At 31.6% G+C, this 23,288-nt stretch overlaps 1 protein-coding gene across 1 annotated transcript; it reads left to right on the top strand.

The window, feature by feature from the left end:
* The first annotated feature begins 19,601 nt into the window (after window positions 1–19,601).
* On the top strand, window positions 19,602–20,503 carry LOC143573817 (zinc finger protein GIS3-like). The gene has a single exon (XM_077058605.1). It carries the CDS (start codon window positions 19,635–19,637, stop codon window positions 20,256–20,258), a length of 624 nt encoding a protein of 207 aa, XP_076914720.1. The 5' UTR covers window positions 19,602–19,634; the 3' UTR covers window positions 20,259–20,503.
* Window positions 20,504–23,288: the final 2,785 nt, after the last annotated feature.

The following is a 23,288-nucleotide window of genomic DNA, read 5'->3' as shown; positions in this document are numbered from 1 at the left end:
TATGACTTCCAACCAGAAGGTTATGAGTTGTAGTCTTATTTGAGACATGTTTAAGTCTATTTTTTATACATTAGTTTTTTATACAACCCAAATCATAAATCATAACCAAGGAAGCTAATTTAAAAAAAAAAAAATTGTTTAAACCCAACACAATCCTCTTTTTACTTAAGGCCCAAAATATTTTTCACCTTCAACCTAATTTTTTTCCAGTCCTCGAAGCCGCCCTGTCATTGATCCCTGGAAGTTTCATTGAAAATCTTTATAAGATTCCTATCAATTCATAATATAATTTAAAAAATATATAAATAAAATCTTTAGTGTTTTTGTTTAACAGTGTTTGGAACTATATATCTCCAATACCCGAGTGTTATATAGCCTTAGTTGGTTATGAATTAAGTTGTTCAAAAAGCAAATGATGTTTTAAGTGAGACTAAAACCCACAGCCTTTTGGTTGAGAGCGATACACATTTGCCACCACATCAAGCCAATGGTTGTATAATTGAGCTAATATTAAAATTCGGTATTTGTTTACATAAAAATATATATAAGCAAAAAAAATTCAGGTCTAGCGGGGTGTCGGGCTGAAGGCAGTCAACCACCCTGCCCACCCTTATGGCCGGCCCAAACATACTATCAAGGGAAAATCCATCACTGTGAGAAAACCTTCCTGAATCAGATTTCGAACGTAAGACCATATAATTCCAAGCTCTAACAATCACTCACATACTATTGGACCAGAAGATGAAATGCGATATATAATAAGTTGTGTGCTTAAATGATCCTGGACAAAATAATAAAATGCAAAACCCTAATACACTCTAGTTGTTAAAATGTTATTTCTCAACCTTTATGTCAATGTCAATCAATCTCAAAAGACCTCTAAACTTCAAGATATCTGGTTCTAAAATTCAAACAAAAAAGGCAACACATACCTACCTAAACAGCATACATTAACTGACTATTTTAAACTATGGGTATAATCGTAATATTAAATATCCATGCATATATGTGAGTCAATCCACTTTTCTACACTTTGACATTATGTTTCAGACTTAGGAACAAAACATGGACGTTGTGAATTTGATTTATAACAAACCAAATATATCATGTGAGTTATACATAGGTAAAACACAAAACAAAGGATATTACCACATACGGATTCGTCGGTAAAGGTGCAATTAGTAGATTTTATATACGGAAGGATCAACGATGGATTTTAGCAATGGATTATTGAGATTATTTAGCGACGGATGATCAAGATTATTTAGCGATAGATCACTGCCGTTGTTAGCTACAGATGGAATATGTGGATCAATGACAGTACTTAAACGACAGGCTGTAACTGACCATCGTTGACACTAATTGACCATCACTGACAAGAATTTTACCATAATTGACAATATTGATGATCAGTATTAACCCTAATTATCTAGTTTTTATATATAATTCTAGTTTTAAAAATTGTTGATCCGTCATTTAGGAAATTGTTCTTCTTTTTCATATTTTAAGAATACGTACGTGGAAATATGCCGGTAATTACGTGACAATAATTTAAAAAATTTTCATTTTTTTGGAATTTTGTAGGATCTGTCAGTAATTACGTTATGACAATTTACATTTTCATATATATATATATATATATAGGGGAGAGTTATCCTAAAAATAAGTAGTTTCTTAAGAAGACTAAGAATAAATCATAGCCATTGGATCATATCAATCAATGGTTGAGATTTAAAATTACCAAAAACCGTCATAGTTTCCTAGAATTACTCTTTCACCATTACAACCGACATAGTTTCCTAGAATTATTATTTCACCATAGGTTTTAATGCCAAATGTCAAAATTCTATTGGTTCTTACCATTCCTAGGAAACAACTTCTTTTTATTTAAACCCTTTTATATATATATATATATATATATATATATATATATCATTTAAGAACTCTAAAAAGATTAAGAACTCTTAGGAACCCTTAACAACCAAACAATTTTTTAATTTTTTTATATGTTAACATTATTTAAGAGTAGTTTTATCATATTTTATATAAAAAATTTTGATTACATCTATTAATCACAAGTTTACATATATGTAAAATTTATGTACTAACAAATTTACATATGTGTAAAACAAAACATAAATATGTATAAAACTAATTTTCAAAACTGTAATCGTAGATATAGATATACATAATGATAAAACTACTCTCAAAGAACATTAACATACAAAAAAATTTATAAAAAACGTTAGTTTTCAAGGGTTCCTTCAAGTTCTTAAATAATTTAACAGTTCTATAATGATACTCATCCTATATATATATATATATATATATATATATAGGGTAAGGATCCTAAGAGAACCCTTTGCAAATTGAGAACTTTGAGAACCATTCTGTACCATTAAAAAAATATTTAAAAAATCATAAAACAAAAAATAATAAAAATTTTCAAAAAGTAAAAAAACCAAATTCTTATATTTCATTCCGGTTTCATTAAAAAATAAAAATAAAATAAAAAAACGTCGTATTATACACATATGTATAATTTTATATAATTTTTTGTTACGTAATATACACATATGTACAGTATCATTTATCTTAAATTTTACACATGTGTATAAAAAAACATGTAAATGTACATATATGTATATATTATACATATGTGTATATAATTTAGCTAAACCGAGTTTTTTTTATGAAACCAAGATGATAAAATAAGAATTTTGGTTTTTTTACTTTTTTGATTTTTTTGTTTTTATTTATTTTATGATTTTTTTTTATTTTTGGGATTTTTGTGGTATAAAATGGTTCTCATAGTTCTCAAATTCAAAAAAAGTTCTCTCATGATCCTGATCCTATATATAATATATATATACACTAGTTTTTATCATCCGTATTACGGGGGTTGTTTTTTATTATTTGTAATATGTATTTTTTTTTGATTTTTTTTTATTATATGAAAGTTAATAATATACTTATGGTTTGATGATAAAGTGTTTCACAAATAAATGAGATGTTATAACACGGTTTAAAAGTTATATGGGTTTCCCAAATACCCTTTTATTTTTTTTACTATAAAATTGGTTTTTTAATTATAAATAATATATATCTTTTCTTAAATAAATCATATATTAATTTTTAGTATATCTCTACTTTATAGGATTTTTATATTAAATATTTGGTGAGATTAGTTTTTAATTTATTGAGATATTATAACCCGTTTAAAAATATCTGGTTTGATAAGACTCATACTCATGAATTCGGGTCAAATGCATGAGAAGCCTCCATTTAAAAATTAAGCAAATCTGGTGACTCCAAAAAAAAGGGGAGAGCGACCACATCGCGACACGTAAGACTTTTATGTTTTCGTTTATATATATTATAGATATTACATTTTCATTTGTCAATTTTCTAGTAATTAGGATAAAACAAGGTGATAATAAACTTTTAGAAGAATCTACTATCGGCTATATATCGGGTTATAAACTTTATTAAACAGCAAAGGATCAAAGCATCAACACATGGAAGTCGTTGTACTGGCCATGCTTGTGGTTGATAGTTAAATCAGATATGAACCTGATCATGACTTTGAGAGTTTACAGGCTGACATGATCATGAAAAGACCCTTTTTTGTACTAATTAAAATTTTAAGTTTTGCCTAAATAGTCTAACTAACTTTATGACTAAAATTGTAGGAAAATGGTTCACTCTTAGTTAAGATAATAATAAAAATATAATAACGATACTCTCGTTAAACGTGGGAGATTCACTTAGTACAATACCGTTTACAAAAGTATATAAAAAGAATATAAAATACAAATTTATATACCGAAATGATGCAATCCATATCTTACTAGGAGTGCTTCCATAAGCTTCCTTCTAGCATCCATGTCACGAGTCTTCATCACTTGAGTCTTCAACATATGTTTCTTCAAAACAACAATTCGTTTATTGAAATTGGGTAACGGTTTTGGTTGAGGATCGTTTTAGACACGGGGCCCTTAAAATAGATTTCGTGCCTACTCTCAAGCGCGTCTGTCTCCCAGGGTACAACAACCAGAACAGTATGTGTACTGCCTGAGATGGCCACAAACCCGAGGAAGTCACCGGCTATATTGGTGTTTATCAAGATGTAGGAAAATTTGTTGAAGTTGTTTGACATAAGTATAAAGAGTGCTCCTCTCTAAATTTTGTCATGAGTGTGTGTAAGTGGCTCCAAAATTTTTTTAAAATGTTTTTTACAACATGAACCAACAAGTTCATTATATACTTATACAAAATGAGAAATAACCAAAATTAATATGTCATAAACAATAAAATTAATTTAGTCATAAACAAGATAATTAAACTTGTAATAAACTTGAAATTAATTATTGTAATTAAAATGGTTAAATACTTTTAATTAGATTTAAGTGTTGAATCAAAACCATCATATTTATTCATGACTTGAGTTGAAACAAACTATTTGACCAGGTCCAAAGAACTGTTCGTAACAGTCCGTTATGCAGGCGCGACACTCATGTGCTCCTACGTGGGACACGATGTCAAAGATAAATCCAATTTTCTCTTCTTTGGTTATTCCAACCATACAACTTCAAGCATTGATATTCATTCATCTAAGCTCCGGTTTAGATACTCAAATCAATATTTATACAACACATATATAAATATATTATTCAAGTCCAAAGTTAGTGAAAAACCCATTTTCACTAATGAATTTTTCCAACAAAAATATCTTCTGAAAAATGTATAAAAATAAACGTCTAAACACAAAATATCTTTTGATTGCGAACTCGTTTAAACTGAACCTAAACCCGTGTGTTTCGTATTAGATTTGTCGTGTATAAGAAATTGAATCGCATACATAGTCGGAGGCCAAAATCCAAACCTTTCCCAATGGGTTATGGAGATGGAACTTTTAAGTATCTATTAGCATCTACCTATCTACCAATCCACATATATAGGCTACAAGTTTTCATTTTTACAATTACCCCTTTATGATGGATAAAATGAAAATATGTTGTTAGTGAAAATCGAACTCACTGCATTGCTTTTAAAAGGTTTATGACTTACCAACTGAACTATGATGAATTGATGCTAGCTTTTTCTTTTTCTTAATTGGTATAGATTCACAACATTCCATTTTAAATTCTTTTAAAATACAAATTATTCTTACTAATCTATGTATTTTAGGAAATTATTTATATTTTATGAATCCATAAGATATGTTATTATGTATATTATTAAATTTATATTTTTTGTTTTATTATTTTAACCACCGGTGTATCATACGGGTTCTATCCTAGTATTCATTGTATAAGTATGATTCTAACCAAAATTAACCCTGAGAATCAACTTATTGCTAAGCACGAGAAAACATGTGTTAAGAATCAACATGTTTTCATTCTTTTTGCTTTTGATACATTTGGGTCCCTTGCCCCCGATGCTGCAATGTTTTAAAAAAAAAAGTTATGCGGGTCGTGCATAGTTCTCAACGACGCCGAAAAATGATAACTTTGTTTTCAGTAGGATCGGTTTTGTCATTCAAAAAGGGGTGGCGACGCAGCTTGTTACCCGCTTACCTGCCTGTATACAGTAATTGGATCATTTTTTTTAGTTAAATATCCAAGGTATTACCCTGAACCATGGTCAGGAGTATGTCCATGTTAGAATTCTCCAACAACTCCATGCTTAAAAATCAAAGTTTTATTGAGGAAGATGAGAATGTCACTTCAAACAGCTTGTTGTATAAGTAAGACCAACTTTAAAGAAACCCTAACAGTGGGTCTGGTGGTCCAACCCTTTTCAATGTTTAATTAATCCCTAAAACAAACCATTGGATCAATATCTATGTGCAATAATAGAATAATGTAAAAGTTAAAGAAAGGTGATAATTAGGTCTAAATGAAGTGTTATGGAGAATCCAAATGTATATCTTCAAATCTACAACCATGATTTCAGGTCCCCTAGGAGCCATGCTAGAGGACTCAAGTTTTCACCATTAACTAATTACTTGGCCCCACGAAGCATAATTATGGAAATTTGCATCAAAAAGAAATTAGGCTTATATTTTTCAGTAATTGTGTTTGTTTTCATCATAAAACAAGTGATATTGGACGCATTATTGAGTGCAAATAAGAGAAAAAAACAAGTGGTATAGGACAAATTATCAAGTGAGCTGGAAATAATGAGATGCGTGCGTTGTGGTAATTCGAGTTTCATAAATGATTGTAAAATTGTGTAAAGTGCCCCGGTTCTATACATGCTAGGTATGCGTTACTCATTATCCGTTGGATTCATGGCGTCACTTGGTATCATGTGTAAATGTTATGATCTTATGTGGTAATTAAAAATTACCTGTTGGGATTTCCGAACATGATTTTGTATAATTCACTCCGAAAAGTAAACCAAATATTAAGTACCCAACTACATTTCTAAAAGTTATATATATATATATATATATATATATATATATATATATTTAAATAACTTGAAGTTCTAACAACTACGAAATACTAATTATTATATTTTAATGATTATGTAATATAATAATGCATTCGGTAATTAATATATGGGTAACAAGTAGGAAATCAGGTGATTATCAATCACTTATCGTCGTACTGTCTTAAGTATGTAAAAAATGTTTATAACTAGCACCGTCAAGTTATATACCGGAATACATGTCCCAAACATTTATTGTATGTGATATTATAGTTTCAAAATCCTTAAGCTTGCAAAATGTGGATTTTCTAAATGTAAGTTTGTTACAAGTTATATCCGTTACACTAACAATTGTTGATTTTTCTTGTTAAACCTTAACTTGTGAGCTGTATATGAGGGCATCAGTAATTTTTCACTCCCCATTAGTTTTAGTTGTAGACATCAATCAACAGTTTGCATCACTGCGAGTAGGTAAATGTCACTTGCCTCTAATTAATTCCCAAAATGTGTATGATTGAGTTGATAATTTTGGCAAAAGGAGAAAGATTGTGTTCATAGCTTTTAAATTTTTATAAGTACATTTCGGCTATAATAATACAATACATAATTACATATTACACATTCACATCGTAATATAATAGATATGTATCACATTACATAGCAACTTTGTTAGAACAAATAAGTTGGTACGCAGTTGATTAGTGTATGTAATAGTGTAACTAATTAGTAGATAAGTTGGTACATTTTCATGTATAGCATAAAAGGTTTCCACTAAATCTACTCAAATGAAGGTGGACAAAACCATAAAATGTAGCCATATTTTGACTTTTTGAAAGGTGAATGTAGGAAACCGATATATAAGTGTTTAGATAACACAAGAGGGAAGAAGAAAGGACATATTATTTGGGTTCTCTAAATAGATTATTTATTTTATGTAAAAAATACAGGAAGTTGATTAAATAATTATTTTAAAAAGAAGTTAAGCTTTTTTTTTTTTTTATTAAAAATCTATCTATTCTAACAAAAGACTTAGCGTGGTCATGTTATTAAAAAGAAGGTATTGGGTTTGGTGTGGTCATGTTGTTTCATTGTTTCGGTGGACTTAGCGTTTCTAGCTTCTTGCTAGTTTGTGCTATTTTTATAATAATAATATATTTTGTTTGTCGTTCAAAAAAAGACTATCTATTTTTGCCACTTGTCATTTTCATAACTCTCCTTACATTTTTTTTCACTTATTTCAATATATGGTCATTATCTTTTAAGTCATGTCTATATTTTTTTTTTATGAAACCAACTACAATATATAGAAACATAGATATTATATCAATATAGCAGGTAGGCGGGCAACAAGCTGCGCCGCCACCCCTTTCTGAATTGCAAACCCTAACCTGCTAAAGACATACCCCTGCCCCTTTGGAGTCGACACATTGCTATGCACAACCTGTTGGACCCTGGTTAGGAAACGGATAGCTTCCGGTGCCAATGAGCCAAATGTATCAAACGCCAGAGGGACAAAAACATGTTGGTTCTCTTCGCAAGCTTTAACATGTTTCTCCACCTTCTTCGTTTCAGCCCTTTTCATTGCTTGCCCAGCTACAAACCCATTATCCCTCAAACCAGCTAAGGGAGATACTCCCGTGAGGTCAACACAAGCGTGTTTTCCCCCGGCCCAACCAAAGACGAGCAAATCTGCCGGTCGTAGAGTGGATCTCCCTTCCGAGGGGTCTGTAAGGAAGTTTACGGGGGCTTCCTTTTTAGCTGATATCCCAGCTCGCCTTAAGATATCCCAAAGAACGTCCCGCACCCAATCATGTCGGTATTTGAACCCAGGCATCTCCTTGCAATGAACCGCATGCTCCCCGAATTTATCCAGGCAAGCCTTACGACAGATCGGACATGTTTCGTCTTCTGGGTACATTGGGACCATCAAACGGTACTTAAGAATGGCCCTATACTCGACCGCAGACATGCTTTGGCCCAAGCCATCAATCGGGATAACGGTCAGAAAATCTTGGGCATGAGGACCTTGTAAGCATTCAATAACCGCCTTCTGTCGGGGGGACAATCCAAAAACTTCTCCCAGGCTCTGAGCGATTTTGCCAAAAAGGGCATTCGCCAAAGTTTTTTGAGGCTTTGGTGGGGCGGTGTCCATATTAGAGAAACCGCCAATGTCAAAGTCTGGGAGAGCGCCATTTAGGCGTTCCATGGCCTGCACGTAGTCTGAGTCCAGGTCGACAACCCCGCTATTCCTTAAGATGTGATTTTGTAGCTTCCAAGACTGAGCCCTCGACGCTACAAAAGCGTAAACCCCAATATCATGAACCGAAAGAAGGCCTAAACCCCCTAAGCGTATCGGTAAAGATGCAAGTCGCCACTGAAGATCACCAAAGAACGGGCCTCCACATACAACTATGTCTATATATGAATTCAAGTTTGTTTTTATTATATGTAAATCCTAATCGATTCATTCATTAACATTAATGGTGAAATAAGAAAATAGGGAATATTAAAATTGGCGTTGCAGGTTTGTTAGAATATAATTTTAAAATCACAAGTAACTGCAACTTAAAGCAAATAAAGTTGCATCATTGTCTCCGTGCTCGCCTACGGAGACACGGCCGACATCAACGACGAGTATTTAAAGATGGCCGATAAAACAACTTGGGACACCTTGGAGTATTTTTGTTACGGTACGTTTCATTTTTTTAAATAATTCTATCACTTGTTTACTTTAATCAAATATTTTATAAAAGTTATGTAAAATATAGGAATATTGAAACTATATGGATCACATTATCTAGGTTTACCCAGCGTGATAGGGAGTGTAGATTTCATGCATTGGGAATGAACTAATTGTCCAACTGCATGGCGATGTCAATACACACGAGGTGACCAAAAGGGACCAACGGTCAGCCTTCGAGTGATTGCTTCATATGACCTTTGGATTGGTCTGCATTCTTTGGTGTTCCCGGTTCCAACAATGACATAACCGTCTTAGAACAGCCGCCTGTGATGGAGAGTTACATATCCGGGACCGTTCCCGTCGCTTCATTTTAGGCTAACGAGAACTTCTACCATAATTGGTACTATCTGGGTGATGGAATATATCCAGAGTATGCGATAATCGTGAAAACATTTAATGACCCGTTTGATGAAAAAAGACAGTATTTTAAGGAAGTGCAAGAGTCTGCGAGAAAGGATATCGAGAGGTGTTTTGGTGTTCTTCAACAATGATGGCATTTTGTTAAAAATCCTTGTCGTCTATGGTCTTTAGAAAGAATGAAATGTGCTATGTATGCGTGTATCATAATGCATAACATGATCATCGAGGACGAGGGAAGAGCAATATGTCTAACTTTCATACCGGGCTCGGATCCACCACGGACTCCAGCAAGTATGGAGCAAAGACTCGAAAACTCGGATTTCGTGCGGTCAAGAGAGATACATAACACACTAAATGGGGATTTGGTCCAAATCTTTGGATGAATCGGCGTTGGCCTGGTAAAAACGAGAATCAAAACGATGGCAACAATGAAGACGATGATGAAGACGACGACGACGAGTAGTTTTTTTATTTTAATGTAATATTTATTTAATAAAATATTATTGTTATTTGATTGTTCTTAATAAAAAAATTTTAAAAAACAAAAAAGTGTAAAACCCTTATGCGCCACGTGGCGCATAACGCCCAGGGGTGAGGCTTTATGTAACAGCCCAGCTACCACCGCATCATAATATTATCCGCTTTTGGCCGGGACGTACCACCATCGCCTCACGGATTTGCTTTTGGTTGCCCAGGTGGTCACTCATCCTCATACTTCTCCCACCTGAGCACGCTTAACTGTGGAGTTCTCATCTCATCCACTACCATTAAGCGCCCAAAACGCGTTATGATGGGGAAGGTATCCACCTCTTTATAAAGAATGCTTAGTTCTCCTTCCCAACCGATGTGGGATGTCACAATCCACCCCCCTTAGGGTCCAGCGTCCTCGCTGGCACCACCGGTCCGGCCCTGGCTCTGATACCATTTGTAACAGCCCAGCTACCACCGCATCATAATATTGTCCGCTTTGGCCGGGACGTACCACCATCGCCTCACGGATTTGCTTTTGGTTGCCCAGGTGGTCACCCATCCTCATACTTCTCCCACCTGAGCACGCTTAACTGTGGAGTTCTCCTCTCATCCACTACCATTAAGCGCCCAAAACACGTTATGATGGGGAATGTATCCACATCTTTATAAAGAAGGCTTAGTTCTCCTTCCCAACCGATGTGGGATGTCACACTTTATGACAACACCCTGTTTTTGTAAAAAATCATAACTCTGACTGGGCGCCACGTGACGCCTAACACCCAGGGGTGAGGCTTTATGATTACACATGGTCTAATAATTTTGTGTGTTAATTTGTTCCACATTTCATCATTGTTATTTTTGTTGGTGGCATGGAATGGATCACGAGAATACTACTAGAAAACCGAGTTTATACTAATGTCAAGATTATCGAATGGTCATTGATAGTGAGAACAGACAAATAAATTTTATAGATTTTCATCGGTGATTTGTTGCAAGACATTCAGAATATTAAAAGTAAAAAAAATCATGCTTGCCTTCGGGAATCCACAGTAACTCCCCCTTAGCTATACAATCAAACTATTCTCGAACGCTCTCTGAAAATACATGATGAATAACACAAAACTGACATATTGACGCTACAATTTCAAAGAGTAAATTAATAAGTAACAAGTACGTGAGTGAATGATAAACAAATTCGATTATTTTTCCACTTATATGTTAACTTTCGTAGAAAACAATAGCTTGTATTATGCATGTAAATGAATCGAATGAACACGAACGAGGACATACTCATGTTCATTCATTTAAGTTTAGTTGAACTAAAGAATTAATCAAACAATATAAATGAACATACGCAAATTGTGTGTGATTTAGGTTCTGTAATAAAAATTATGCCAATGTTTATTTGTTTTAAATGAAATCGATGGCCCAGAATCATTTTTTATATTTTTATATGATAAGAAGCCTTTGCATCTCTATTTTTTAATACACACACGTATGCGCACACGGATAATAAAGGAAGTTCATACGATGTAACAGGGAACAAGACAGTTTGGTTGTTGATTGATTTATAATATTGTATATAAAGAGATAAAAAAGAACATTAGCCAATTAACTAAAAATCATGTTAAAACATAATTAATCTTAAGTTTTTATATAGCAATAGCATACACATATCAAAATTTTAAAGAAATACTCATTAATGTTGTGTAATTTCTCTGTTTTAAATGATATATAATGAGTAGTTGACATTTTGAAAATAATGGTGAATTGTGCTAGAAAGATTTAACTTTAAATATTTACTAGTGTTATACCGGCGCGTTGCGCTGGACAAACTTAAATGGTGGTAAAACTCAAGTGTTGTCAGTTTCGGGCGTTGAGTCGGTAAATATACGTGAATTCGGTCGATTTTGGTTACGTGCATTATGGGGGTAGCGTCGATCGGTAAAACTCGGGCTTTGCAATACCCGAGCGCTGTAGATCATGGGCGTTGAGGCGGTGAGTCTAAACAAATTTGGTCGGTTTCCGTCATGTTCGCTACGTTGCCATAACTAAAACAAAAAAATAAAAAAAAACTTTACACGACACACATGTCCCACCAAATTAAACTTAGTGAAAAAAGCTATTTAAACATAGAACAAAGAATAACTACATTTTCTATTGCAAGAAGAGTCAAACCCGGATAGCAAACCACATTATGTATAAGAACATTCCCACACAACCAACGGGTCAGAAGTCAAGTTGTTTTCTAAGTGAACTGTCTAATATAGTAATATACCAAACCAAAGTTTATAAAAATAACAACTTTGTGGCACCAACATCCTCTTTTATACTATACTATGTAACAACCCATCACGTTGCGGTGGTGCAATGACGCGAATTCAGTTTGTGTTGGTTAAGTTCGTAACAGTAACAATAATACACCCAAAAAAAGTAAACACACAGGATAATATTGACAGTTGCATAACTTATGGTAAAACTCGCAAAATGCGGCTGCAAGTTGACAAAAATTTAAGCTATATCGAGTTACGACACCTATTTAAAAAAACATAAATCCGCAGCATTTCGGCGCCTTGACACAAATTTAGTTGGTATTTGTTAAGTACGTTACAATATCAAGACTAAATAAAAATTAAGTTTCTAAACGCCCAAAATTAAGAGTATACAGACACATATAACTTATAATCAAAGTGACACGAATTTGGTTGCCATCGATTAGGTTTGTGTCGATATATGCATTATGCACAAAAATAACTAATAGACGCTCAAAATAGTATTGAAACTCGTATAACATTCGATACAAAAAACAACATATTTGAAATGACATTTATTCGGTCGATAATACACGGACATTGTAGTGGCGAGTCGAACCCAAAATTCGGGTCGTATAGGCTACATTTGTACGGTACCAAACCTAAACCGAAAAACTAATTTCGTCAAGTTAACAGATTTAGAAAGCACGGGCGTTGCGACGACGAATTGGCATGAATTCTTTCAATATCAGTTAGGTTCGTTACAGATATGGAACTAAACCTAAAAATAATTATCATATTTTAAACAAAAAAAACAACTTTTATACATAAATAGATAATCAAACAACACATAAAAACATAAAAAGAAACTTGTAGTCAAGGGACTTGATTAAGAGAAAGAAGCATTAATATAACAATTAAACAACACTTAGACGATAATACACAATCAAACAACACATAAAAAGAATAACTAAAAAAAAGTTGTAGCCAAGGGACTCGATTAAGTGGAAAAAAAGAAAGAAAAAAAACATTAATATGACAATAAAAGAATACTTGAAAGATAAGTCTCTAAAGTGAAAAAAAAAATTGGAAGTTCATGCAACCAAGGGGAGTCGAACTCCATACCAAGCATTATAAGAGTAGCTAGCAAAGGTAGATCAAGCAATCAAGCCAAAGCACTAACTTGGTTTATTCACTAAAAGTAACTCTATAAATTATCAAACTCTTGTTTCCTAAAAAGTAAACAACTCAATTGTGGCACCGACATTTGGATATTAATATAGTATATAATATCATCTATTTTTTAAAGTTGTAATTTAAAATCTAATTCTGAAATTTCTTTTTATAATTCTTAAACCATATATACCTCTACTTGTTCTGATAAAAGAAAATAACTGGGGACACGTGTTAATTGAAGATTTATCATTAGCCTAAATTTACCATTTAAACTATTTTTCTATTTAATGAAAACACATGTATTTCAGGGTAATTAAAACATATCAATCGATCTTTTAATCAAATAACTATTTAACTAAATTATAAGATTAAAACTATGCATGTAATTTATGTCAATATAACAGGAATATATATATATATATATATATATATATATATATATATATATATATATAGGGATGAGATCCAGAGAGAACTAGTAAAGAATTATTTTTAACTATTTTTAAAAAAATATTTTGTAATTTTTTTTCCTTTCCTCATTCTAATAAGATGATATCGATACTAAAAAAACAACTTGTCGGTGTAGTGCATATGTTCACTAATGCCTATTGCATATATACAATAGTGTTTTATTGCATATAATTAAACACAATTGCATTATACAATACACACTATTAAATATATGCAAATACAACACTAATAATTGTATGCAATACAACACTAATAATTGTATGCAATACACACTATATCGCATATATAATACAACACTAATGCACATATACACTATATCGACTTTTTTTTTATTTTTGTATATAATATAACACTATTGCATATATACAATACAAACAATTGCATATATGCTATTCAACACTATTATATATGCATTACAAAAAGTCGACGTATTGCACATATGCGAAAAATACACACTAGTGCACATATGCATTAACAAAAATTCGATGTATTGCATATATGCATTACAACGAGTTTTTTTTTAATTTTTTTGTGGTGAATAATAACAACATATAAGAAGGATGAAAGAAATGAGAATTAAAAATATTTTTTTTAATTAAATTAAAAATACTTTATTATTAGTTCACTAGTTCTCTCTCTAAAAAGGAGTTCTCTCTTGATTCTTTCCATATATATATATATATATATATAGGATGTGTATCATTACATAACTGTTAAATTATTTAAGAACTTGAAGGAACCATTAAAAACTAACATTTTTTATAAATTTTTTTGTATGTTAATGTTCTTTGAGAGTAGTTTTATCATTATCTATACTATATATAATACATCAAATAAGGGTAAATTAAGACACCCATTTTTAAGTAATTTACAACAATTAAAGCATGAGATATATGTGTTAGTAAGGGTAAACTTGTCTTTTAAACACAATCCATTCAACTTACAAGTTTGGTCCCTCATCTTTAACCATATTATGTTTTTAATTTAAGTTGTAAACTAACTTCCCACCCATGATTTTTAAACGACTATAGCCTTTTCAAATGTTAATATTTTTATAAAAAAATTACACCATTAAAACGAACATTTTATTCTCTTTAATTTGGATATGATATTGTTATAATATTTTTCATTTTAAATAAATTAATAAGTTACGTAGGGGGTGTCCAGTGTCGGTTTTGATGGTTATTAAGTTAAACTTGTGAGTCCAACCGTTAATACTTATTTTTTTGTCGTCCAAAACCAAACTCAACCATTGAAAGTTGAAACCGAATCGTTACTAACGGCCTGGTTCCAGTTTGGTTTCATAGTTTAAACTTTAATAATAAATTTAGTTTAAAATAATTATTAATTTAAATGCACCATCAATTTTAACTAAACACCAACATAAGATGATACTTTGAGAGGATCATAAATAAAAAATGATAATTTTAGCCATATAAATGGTAAATATTAATAGAAGATCTAGGACGTGATATAATAACAACAAAGATTACAAAATGAATCATGTTGCAATTTGATTAATTTGAAGTTGTATAGCCAAGTTATTTGTAATAAAAAGATTGTGTTCAATTAAATTTTAACTATATCTAATATATATTACAAAACATATCTAATAATTAATCATAAAAAACATTAAAATGCATTCAACATTTACAGTCTGGTCTGGTTTCATATGGCCGGTTGCCAGTATAAACCGCAAACCAACCGTTCACTACGTTTTGAAAATTTTGAAACTGACCAACAAACCGAAAGTAAAAAAAGAAAAAGAAAAAAGAAGTCAAACCAATGACCGGTTTAAACGATTTCAAGGTTTAACCAAACCATAAACACTTATATTTGTTACGTGATTAACAAGTTCAAACACCCGCTGCATCGCGCGGGCACTCGTTTAGTGTATATCTATATCTAGGATTACATTTTTGAAAATTAGTTTTTATACAAATCTATGTTTTGTTTTACATCTATGTAAATTTGTTAGTACATAATTTTACATATATGTAAACTTGTGATTAATATATGTAATCAAATTTTTTTTTTATATAAAATATGATAAAACTACTCTTAAATATTGTTATTATATAAAAAAATTAAAAAATTGTTTGGTTGTTAAAGGTTCCTAAGAGTTCTTAATCATTTTAGAGTTCTTAAATGATATTAACCCTAAATATATATATATATATATATATATATATATATACTATTTAATAAATAAAGCTTTCAAAATGCTACATGTCATCACTATGTTGATCCTTACAAAATTTTCCCTCCTCTCTCTCATATTAATTAAATTTCTCTTTTTAATATTTCATTTTCAATTTTTAATAATTCCATCTTAATTTAAAAGAATTAATACCATCATAAATACGTTAATTTGTTTAATATAAAATATATTGTATTAGTTATTAATATTAGATTTTTATAAGTAACCAATACGAAACGAGTGGGTTTCTTTAACCGGTTAAAATATCAAACATTGTTCATGTCAAAACAGTTTAATATTATAATGAATTTTGGTCCACGAGTTAGTTTAAAAAAGTAGCCATTTACAACTAAGTTTTGATATAGAAAATAACAAAGAAATAATTTATGATTTATGAATTTTCTAACAACTTTTTATTTTCAAATTGCGTAATATGTAATTTTTATACCGTATAATATATTTTTATATATGTGATACATTTTTTTCGAATTTCACATTATGTTATTATTTAAAAAAAATTACTTATTCTAACTCATGTAGCACACGGGTAACTAACCTAGTACTATATAATAAATAAAACTTACTATGTGACACATGTCATCACCAAATTAAACCTTACAAAAATTTTCCCTCCTGTCTCTCATATTAAATATCTTTGACAATTCTTTTTCTTATTAATAATTTTGTATTTCATTTTTAACTTTTTAATCTTTTATTTTTCTAGTAATATATTTTTTCCTAATTTAAACAATTTAATACCAACATAAATATGTTATTTTGTTTTATATAAATATATTAGCTATTAACGTTAAGTTTTTTTATAAATAACCAATTTTCACATTGATATTGAATAATGCTTCCAAATATGAAGGTTTTAAATATATTATATTAATTAAGGTTTTATAAAAATGATATTATTGGATGAAGAGGCAAGATTAATTTTAAAATCAAATGTCAATAAACTTTAACTTACTAAATATATGTGATTATTTACTAAATTACAAGACTTTTTCTTTCAAACCCTGAAAAGACAAATTCACTTTTGATATATTCTTAGTGTTTATGTTAACTTAAACAAGCAGTTTTCTTTAACTAGTTAAAATATCAAACATTGTTCAAGTCAAAATAATTTACGATTAAAATGAGTTCGGTCCACGGGTTGGTTTAAAAAATGAGTCATTTACAACTTCTTTTTTAATTAACTATTTCATTAACCCATTATTTATGTTAAGTTAATCATCTTAAAAATCCACAAAAATATGAACACTAGACTATATGTTTTGGTTTTTTAGGTGGATAAAACAACTTATCTTTGGAATACACATGTTAGACATTAGCAAAATATTAATCATATGATAAATTGACTTTGCGTATTCTTCTATTATTGAAGATTTTAAAAATACAGATTTCTTTAGTGAGCGAGTTATACTTGTACCGAAAAATAAGGTCGTTCAAGAAATTAGTAAGCGTTCGCTATCCATGTTTATCAGTCATAAAATGATACGTTACAAGAAAGTATTAATTTCCTGATGTTTTAAATGACCTCAAAATCGTTGTCAAGTTATAGATTAGTCATGAGAGTCGACGTTGAAGTAATGTTGCTTATAATATTAATTAGAAAATTGGTCTATGTAATGAAACTAAACTATATGTGTAAATACAATATGATAACCGTGTTATAAAAGCCGAAATCATATCCGAAAGTAATATTGGAACTCACACTTTTATTCTTAAAAAAATCGTATACCTTTAGATAAAATGATTAATTTCAAAGTATGAAATTTTCACTTTATTTTTATTTTGCATTGAAGATTAATAAAAGCTAATGTTAATCATTATAGAAGGTTGGTTTGTTTTTGAGACAATTTATTTTAACTCATGGCAGTTATGTGCTGCATTATCTAGAGTTATAAACAGAAACGATGTTAAACTACTAAGTTTGATATAGATAGTAAAGTTACATATAAAACTACAAATATTGTGTACAAAGATATAATTAAAGATTTATCATTTTTCTAACAACTTTTATTTTCATATTGTGTAATTTGTAATTTATTCTTCAATATAATATATCTTTATATCTTTTGAACATATTTTTTGTATTTAAATTGTGTTATTATTTAAATAATTTTATTTATTATAACCCGTGTGCTACATGGGTAGCTAACCTAGTATATATATATATATAATAAAATCATATCTACTTTTTTTTATTAAATCAATTTATATATGTTTTTGAGTGTAGGAGATGAATGTGATAGAATTCAATAAACAATATTTGTAGGTCTAAGATGATAAAGAAAAGAAAAAATTATGAATTAGTATTAATTTTATTCTTACATATTCATTCAACCCCCATTGCTTTTATGGAGTTTTCATCTATTTCTTTCGAAACTGAATACAAAAACGTGTTTACTCATGCTAATTTTATATATAATATTCTTGATTTTTTTTATGTTATTCACAATAAAACATCTTGTCATCTGATTTTTTTAGCGGTGAAGAACAAATAGAATTTGCTACCAAAGCCGGCTAACGGGGGTATTTCTGCGTAGGAGAACATAGTAATGGAGAAGGTAGCAGCTGAAATTGGATTCGTTTTGGCTAGAGCGCCCAAATCCGCTATATATTTGGCACGACTTTGCCGTAATGCTGAAACTATGGCGAACGCATCTATCGTCATTGATGCATAAATAAATATACCAATTAATAGTGATTGAATTCCTTCTATGGTTCCACACGAGAAACCAGCACGAATATAACCTACATCTCCAATTAAACTATGAGCTAGAAATCTTTTGACTTTCGTATGGGCCATGACGGCCAGCGCTTCTAAGATCATAGAAGCAATGTTGCAAAAAAAGAAAATTTGTTGCAATGTAACTTCATAAGAACCATAAATAGAAAGAAGTGAAATATTAGCAAAAATAGAAATTTTAGACGCAATAGAAAGGAATGTTGTAACCGGGGTGGGTGAACCCTCATAGATATCAGGTAAAATTTGCTATTTTATTAAAAAAACATATATAATTACAACGTATAAAAACAATAGGTGCATCTTGTTTATGATTATGAAAAAATTGTATGGAAATACACCACATGTTCATATAAATATTCCATTTAAAAATATAGTTTGAACTTATAAAATCATTTTATTTAATAAAATATAGTCTTTTTTTTAAATTTAATTATTTAACTTATATTTCTTTTGTTCTAAAACTAGTTATTATTATTATAATATAGTAAAAAAGATAAACAAGTGAATTCGGCAGAGACAAGTGCATCTAACGTGGGACCAACTTTTGTTTTTTGTTCCTTTTCATAAATTTGCACAATATTTTTTTTCTGTTCTTGGTATGTCCGCGACTATCACAAAAAAAAAACCTTATAAATACCACCTTCCATGCAACACCTCTCCTAGTACACACACATCTCATGTTCTTTCTCTCCTTAAAACATCAAACCCTTTTCTAATCTATATCTTTGTCTTCAAGTGTTTATATATTTATATTATTATATATAAATGTTTAACATGGCAGATATTGATCACTATCAATCCAAAACCACAAACAACACAACTAATTTAAAGATCTTTGGCTTCAACGTATGTGAAGATCATGAAGAAGTTGTTGATTCCACCAAAACACCCTCGGGATCACCAGACTCCGAGGGTAGAAAATACGAGTGCCAATACTGTTGCAGGGAGTTTGCTAACTCACAAGCGTTAGGTGGTCATCAAAACGCCCATAAAAAGGAACGTCAACAGTTAAAGCGTGCTCAGATGCAAGCAACTAGAAACGCTGCCGTTTCGTATATTAGAAACCCTATTATCTCCGCTTTTGCTCCACCGCCGCATCTCCTTACACAAACCGGTCCTATGGTTGTACCGTCTTCGGCTGTGGCGTCCCCGACGTGGGTCTACGTCCCACGCGCCGCGCCGGGGTTCCACGTGTCACATGGAGGGAGAGGACCAGGGGCGTTATCCTACACCAGCAGTGTAGGAGAACCACCATTGAATAATATTGGGCCTCAGCCCAATTATCGATTGCATCATGAAGATGGGCCTTTGTTGAGTAGGTTTTCAAGAGGGGATGGTGGGCCTAGCTTTGATGATACATTTGGGCTTGATTTGCATCTGAGTCTTTAGCGGATTATATGCAACTATGCAAGGATGCAACATCCTTGGGCCGCTTTAGTCGGATCGGGTCAGGTCAGGTCATGATTTTAGGTTAGTATGTGAAAGATCATAGCTATTAGGCTTCACTGTAAACTCGGCTGAGAGAAGCCGGTGTCGAATTTTCATCCTCTCGGATCTTGTAAATTCTGATTAATTTTTTTATTTTGTTGAAATGATCTATTTAAGGCTAATACTAAATTCAAAGCTCATGGGTCAAAAATGGTAACAATACAAAGGAAGACTAACAAACAAAAATGTGTCTTTTTGTCTAAATATACTTTGTAATGTTTTTTTTGTTCTTCTTGAATTAGTAACTTTGATATTTCTTTTAAATTAACACACTCTAAAAATCAACTCTTAAATTACACGAGAATCACATGACCTGAACTCACAACCTTTATAAGGGAAAATCTTTTATCCGAGTCGTTGAAACCACTAGGTCAAAGGCCCTTGGAGGTAACTTTATGTATACATCGGGTTGTTACGCTATCGTAACTCCTGTTATTTGATAAACAAATTAAAAAAATTTATATGTATTGTACATTTGAGTCTATGTGAGGTTTTGACGTCATTCAACACATCATGATTACCGACACTGTATACATTATTACTGTCTACATTTTCCATTTGATTCTGTGTGAAATTTCAATGTCATTCAACACATCATGAATACCGACACCGCATACATTATTACTTGTTACATCAAATGGTAACATATTGTCAATTGATTACATAAATAATAAGGGTTTGAAATTTTGTTACATACAATTAAGCTTGTATGAACTCAATTACCATTTTAAGAAGACTTCTCTTCTTTTCAAATGATCATTTTGGATACCCAAATCCAAAATATCAACAATACTTTGTATCTTTCACATCACCTTTTAAGCTCATATTAATATATAAATACTTTGTTTGCCTTTCGGTAACAAAATAAGGATAAACAATAAAAGTACATACACAATATAATTAAGGTTGTTTAAAAATTGCTAAAACTGTATGTTTTTTTAAACTATTTTAGTATTTATACAGTAAGAACCCATTACTGGAAAAATCATACGCCCGAACAATCCCATTCTCGCAAACAAGTGGTCTTCAATGGGTTAAAGAGACGGACCAAATGGATGTTGGTGTTGTGTGCCACGATCTAATTTGTTTCATTTACTTTTGCTTAATAATATTATTAGTGGGTAGTTTTCTTTTAAGTAGTGGGTAGTTATTTACATGTTTAGTTATTTTCTTGAAGGCTCTATATAAAGCCTAGTTTGTACCGTAACATGGATTATGAATTAAATTATGAAATATTAGTCTAAGTCTATATCTATTTTCTAATTTGGATTCCCGTCTTCCTTCTTTGGCCAACGATTAATTGTTGGAACCACATCAGATGTTACGAGCCAAACAGAAGAACTCAACCCAAAAGACTAGTCTGATAGGTGAGGGAACCCATTTGGCTTATAAACCCCACATCAATTGCCCATACAACCGATGTGGGACAAGTCTCATACCTTGCATTGATTTCAGTCCGTAACAATGCACCCTCCTTAAGGGCCAACGTCCTCGTTGGTTGTCACGGCTGGCTCACTCCAGGCCACCACTCCGAGTCCTCGTTGGTCACGGCCACGTTGGGTCACGGCTGGCTCACTCCAGGCCACCACTCCGCGGGCCACCACTCCGAGGTTGGCTTTGATACCAATGTTACAAGCCAAACAGAAGAACTCAACCCAAAAGACTAATCTGATAGGTGAGGGAACTCATTTGGCTTATAAACCCCACATCAATTGCCCATACAACCGATGTGGGACAAGTCCCATACCTTGCATTGGTTTCAGTCCGTAACTAGATTGTTATGTGCCTTAGTGGAAGACGAACATGCGAATTGAATTCACTTTGGTTTCTTTAATTAGTTACTTGTTGGTTTTGCATTTACATGTAGTTTGGTCGTGGGTTAGTGTTTTAGTGCATGGGTAGTTTATTTCCAATTGTAAAGCTATAAAAAGCTAAACATATTTGTTTCTAAGGTATGAATGAAAATATTATAGTTTGATTAACCAAAGTCTCTTCCAAAAATCTATGAATTCTATTCTGGTTTCCGTCTATTTTTTTTGGACCATTTGATTAACGAACACGGTTCGTAACAGTTGGATACAAACTAAAAATCTCTACCATAGGGATTGAAACACTTATAATTGTGTCATCCCCCTAAAGGATTGTATACTTAAACCTTTTTAGTGGACTGGGGTGGTCTGGTATGAGACGTTATGGGAAAGAATGGGAAAGAGTATATTATAGCATCTCTAATTCGCGAATTTCTAATGATCGCCGTGATTTGAACCTGATGTTTGGTACCAAGCAATATGTATTAGGACGAAACGAAGCAATATGTATTAGGACGTAACGAGTTCTATGTATAGAAAGTGAATGAATGATCTCATTATTTCAATGCTCAAGATTGTTACGGTAACAAAATCGTAAATAATAAAAGTTACACGTTTAAAGGGGTTAACAAGAAACCAACTTCGACTTATTGGCATCTTTGTTTAAATGTAATTTTATACATATTTATCCATGGGCAAGGTGCCAAGGTCCGCTCTCACAATCCAACTCGTTTACGTTTAGGAATTTACTGTGCACAAAAGCATTATTTCTCATGGTTTAAATGCCGGAAAAAAAATCCAAATTGAAGTAGGCCGGGTGAAAGTAGTGTGGTGGTGATGAGCAATTGAAAAACAAGGTCGAAGGTAGTGATGACGTTACCCTTCAGGCAAGTCTTGAGTCGTTCAGGTATTGAAACAAACAATATTGAAAGTGGTAACATCGTCAACACAAGTTAAAAATAAAATGGCGTGCAACCGCCTAATGCATTACAATCAAAGCAATGCATTATGCGGTTCTCTACTTATAAAGTGCTTTTGTGTTATGCATTTTAGACTAGTTATTATTTATGTATAAATATACAATCAAGACAAAAAGGATTTTAATCAAATAAAAGTCTCAAAA

Source organism: Bidens hawaiensis, unplaced genomic scaffold (genome assembly GCF_021521415.1).
Source record: "Bidens hawaiensis isolate Kalapana, Puna unplaced genomic scaffold, B.hawaiensis_p1.1 tig00026648_1, whole genome shotgun sequence".
NCBI lineage: Eukaryota > Viridiplantae > Streptophyta > Magnoliopsida > Asterales > Asteraceae > Bidens > Bidens hawaiensis.
This window is presented reverse-complemented; position numbering and strand designations above follow the sequence as displayed.

Coding starts and splice junctions, on each gene's coding strand:
- LOC143573817 (XM_077058605.1), top strand. CDS start 19,635: ATGTTTAACATGGCAGATATTGATCACTATCAATCCAAAACCACAAAC.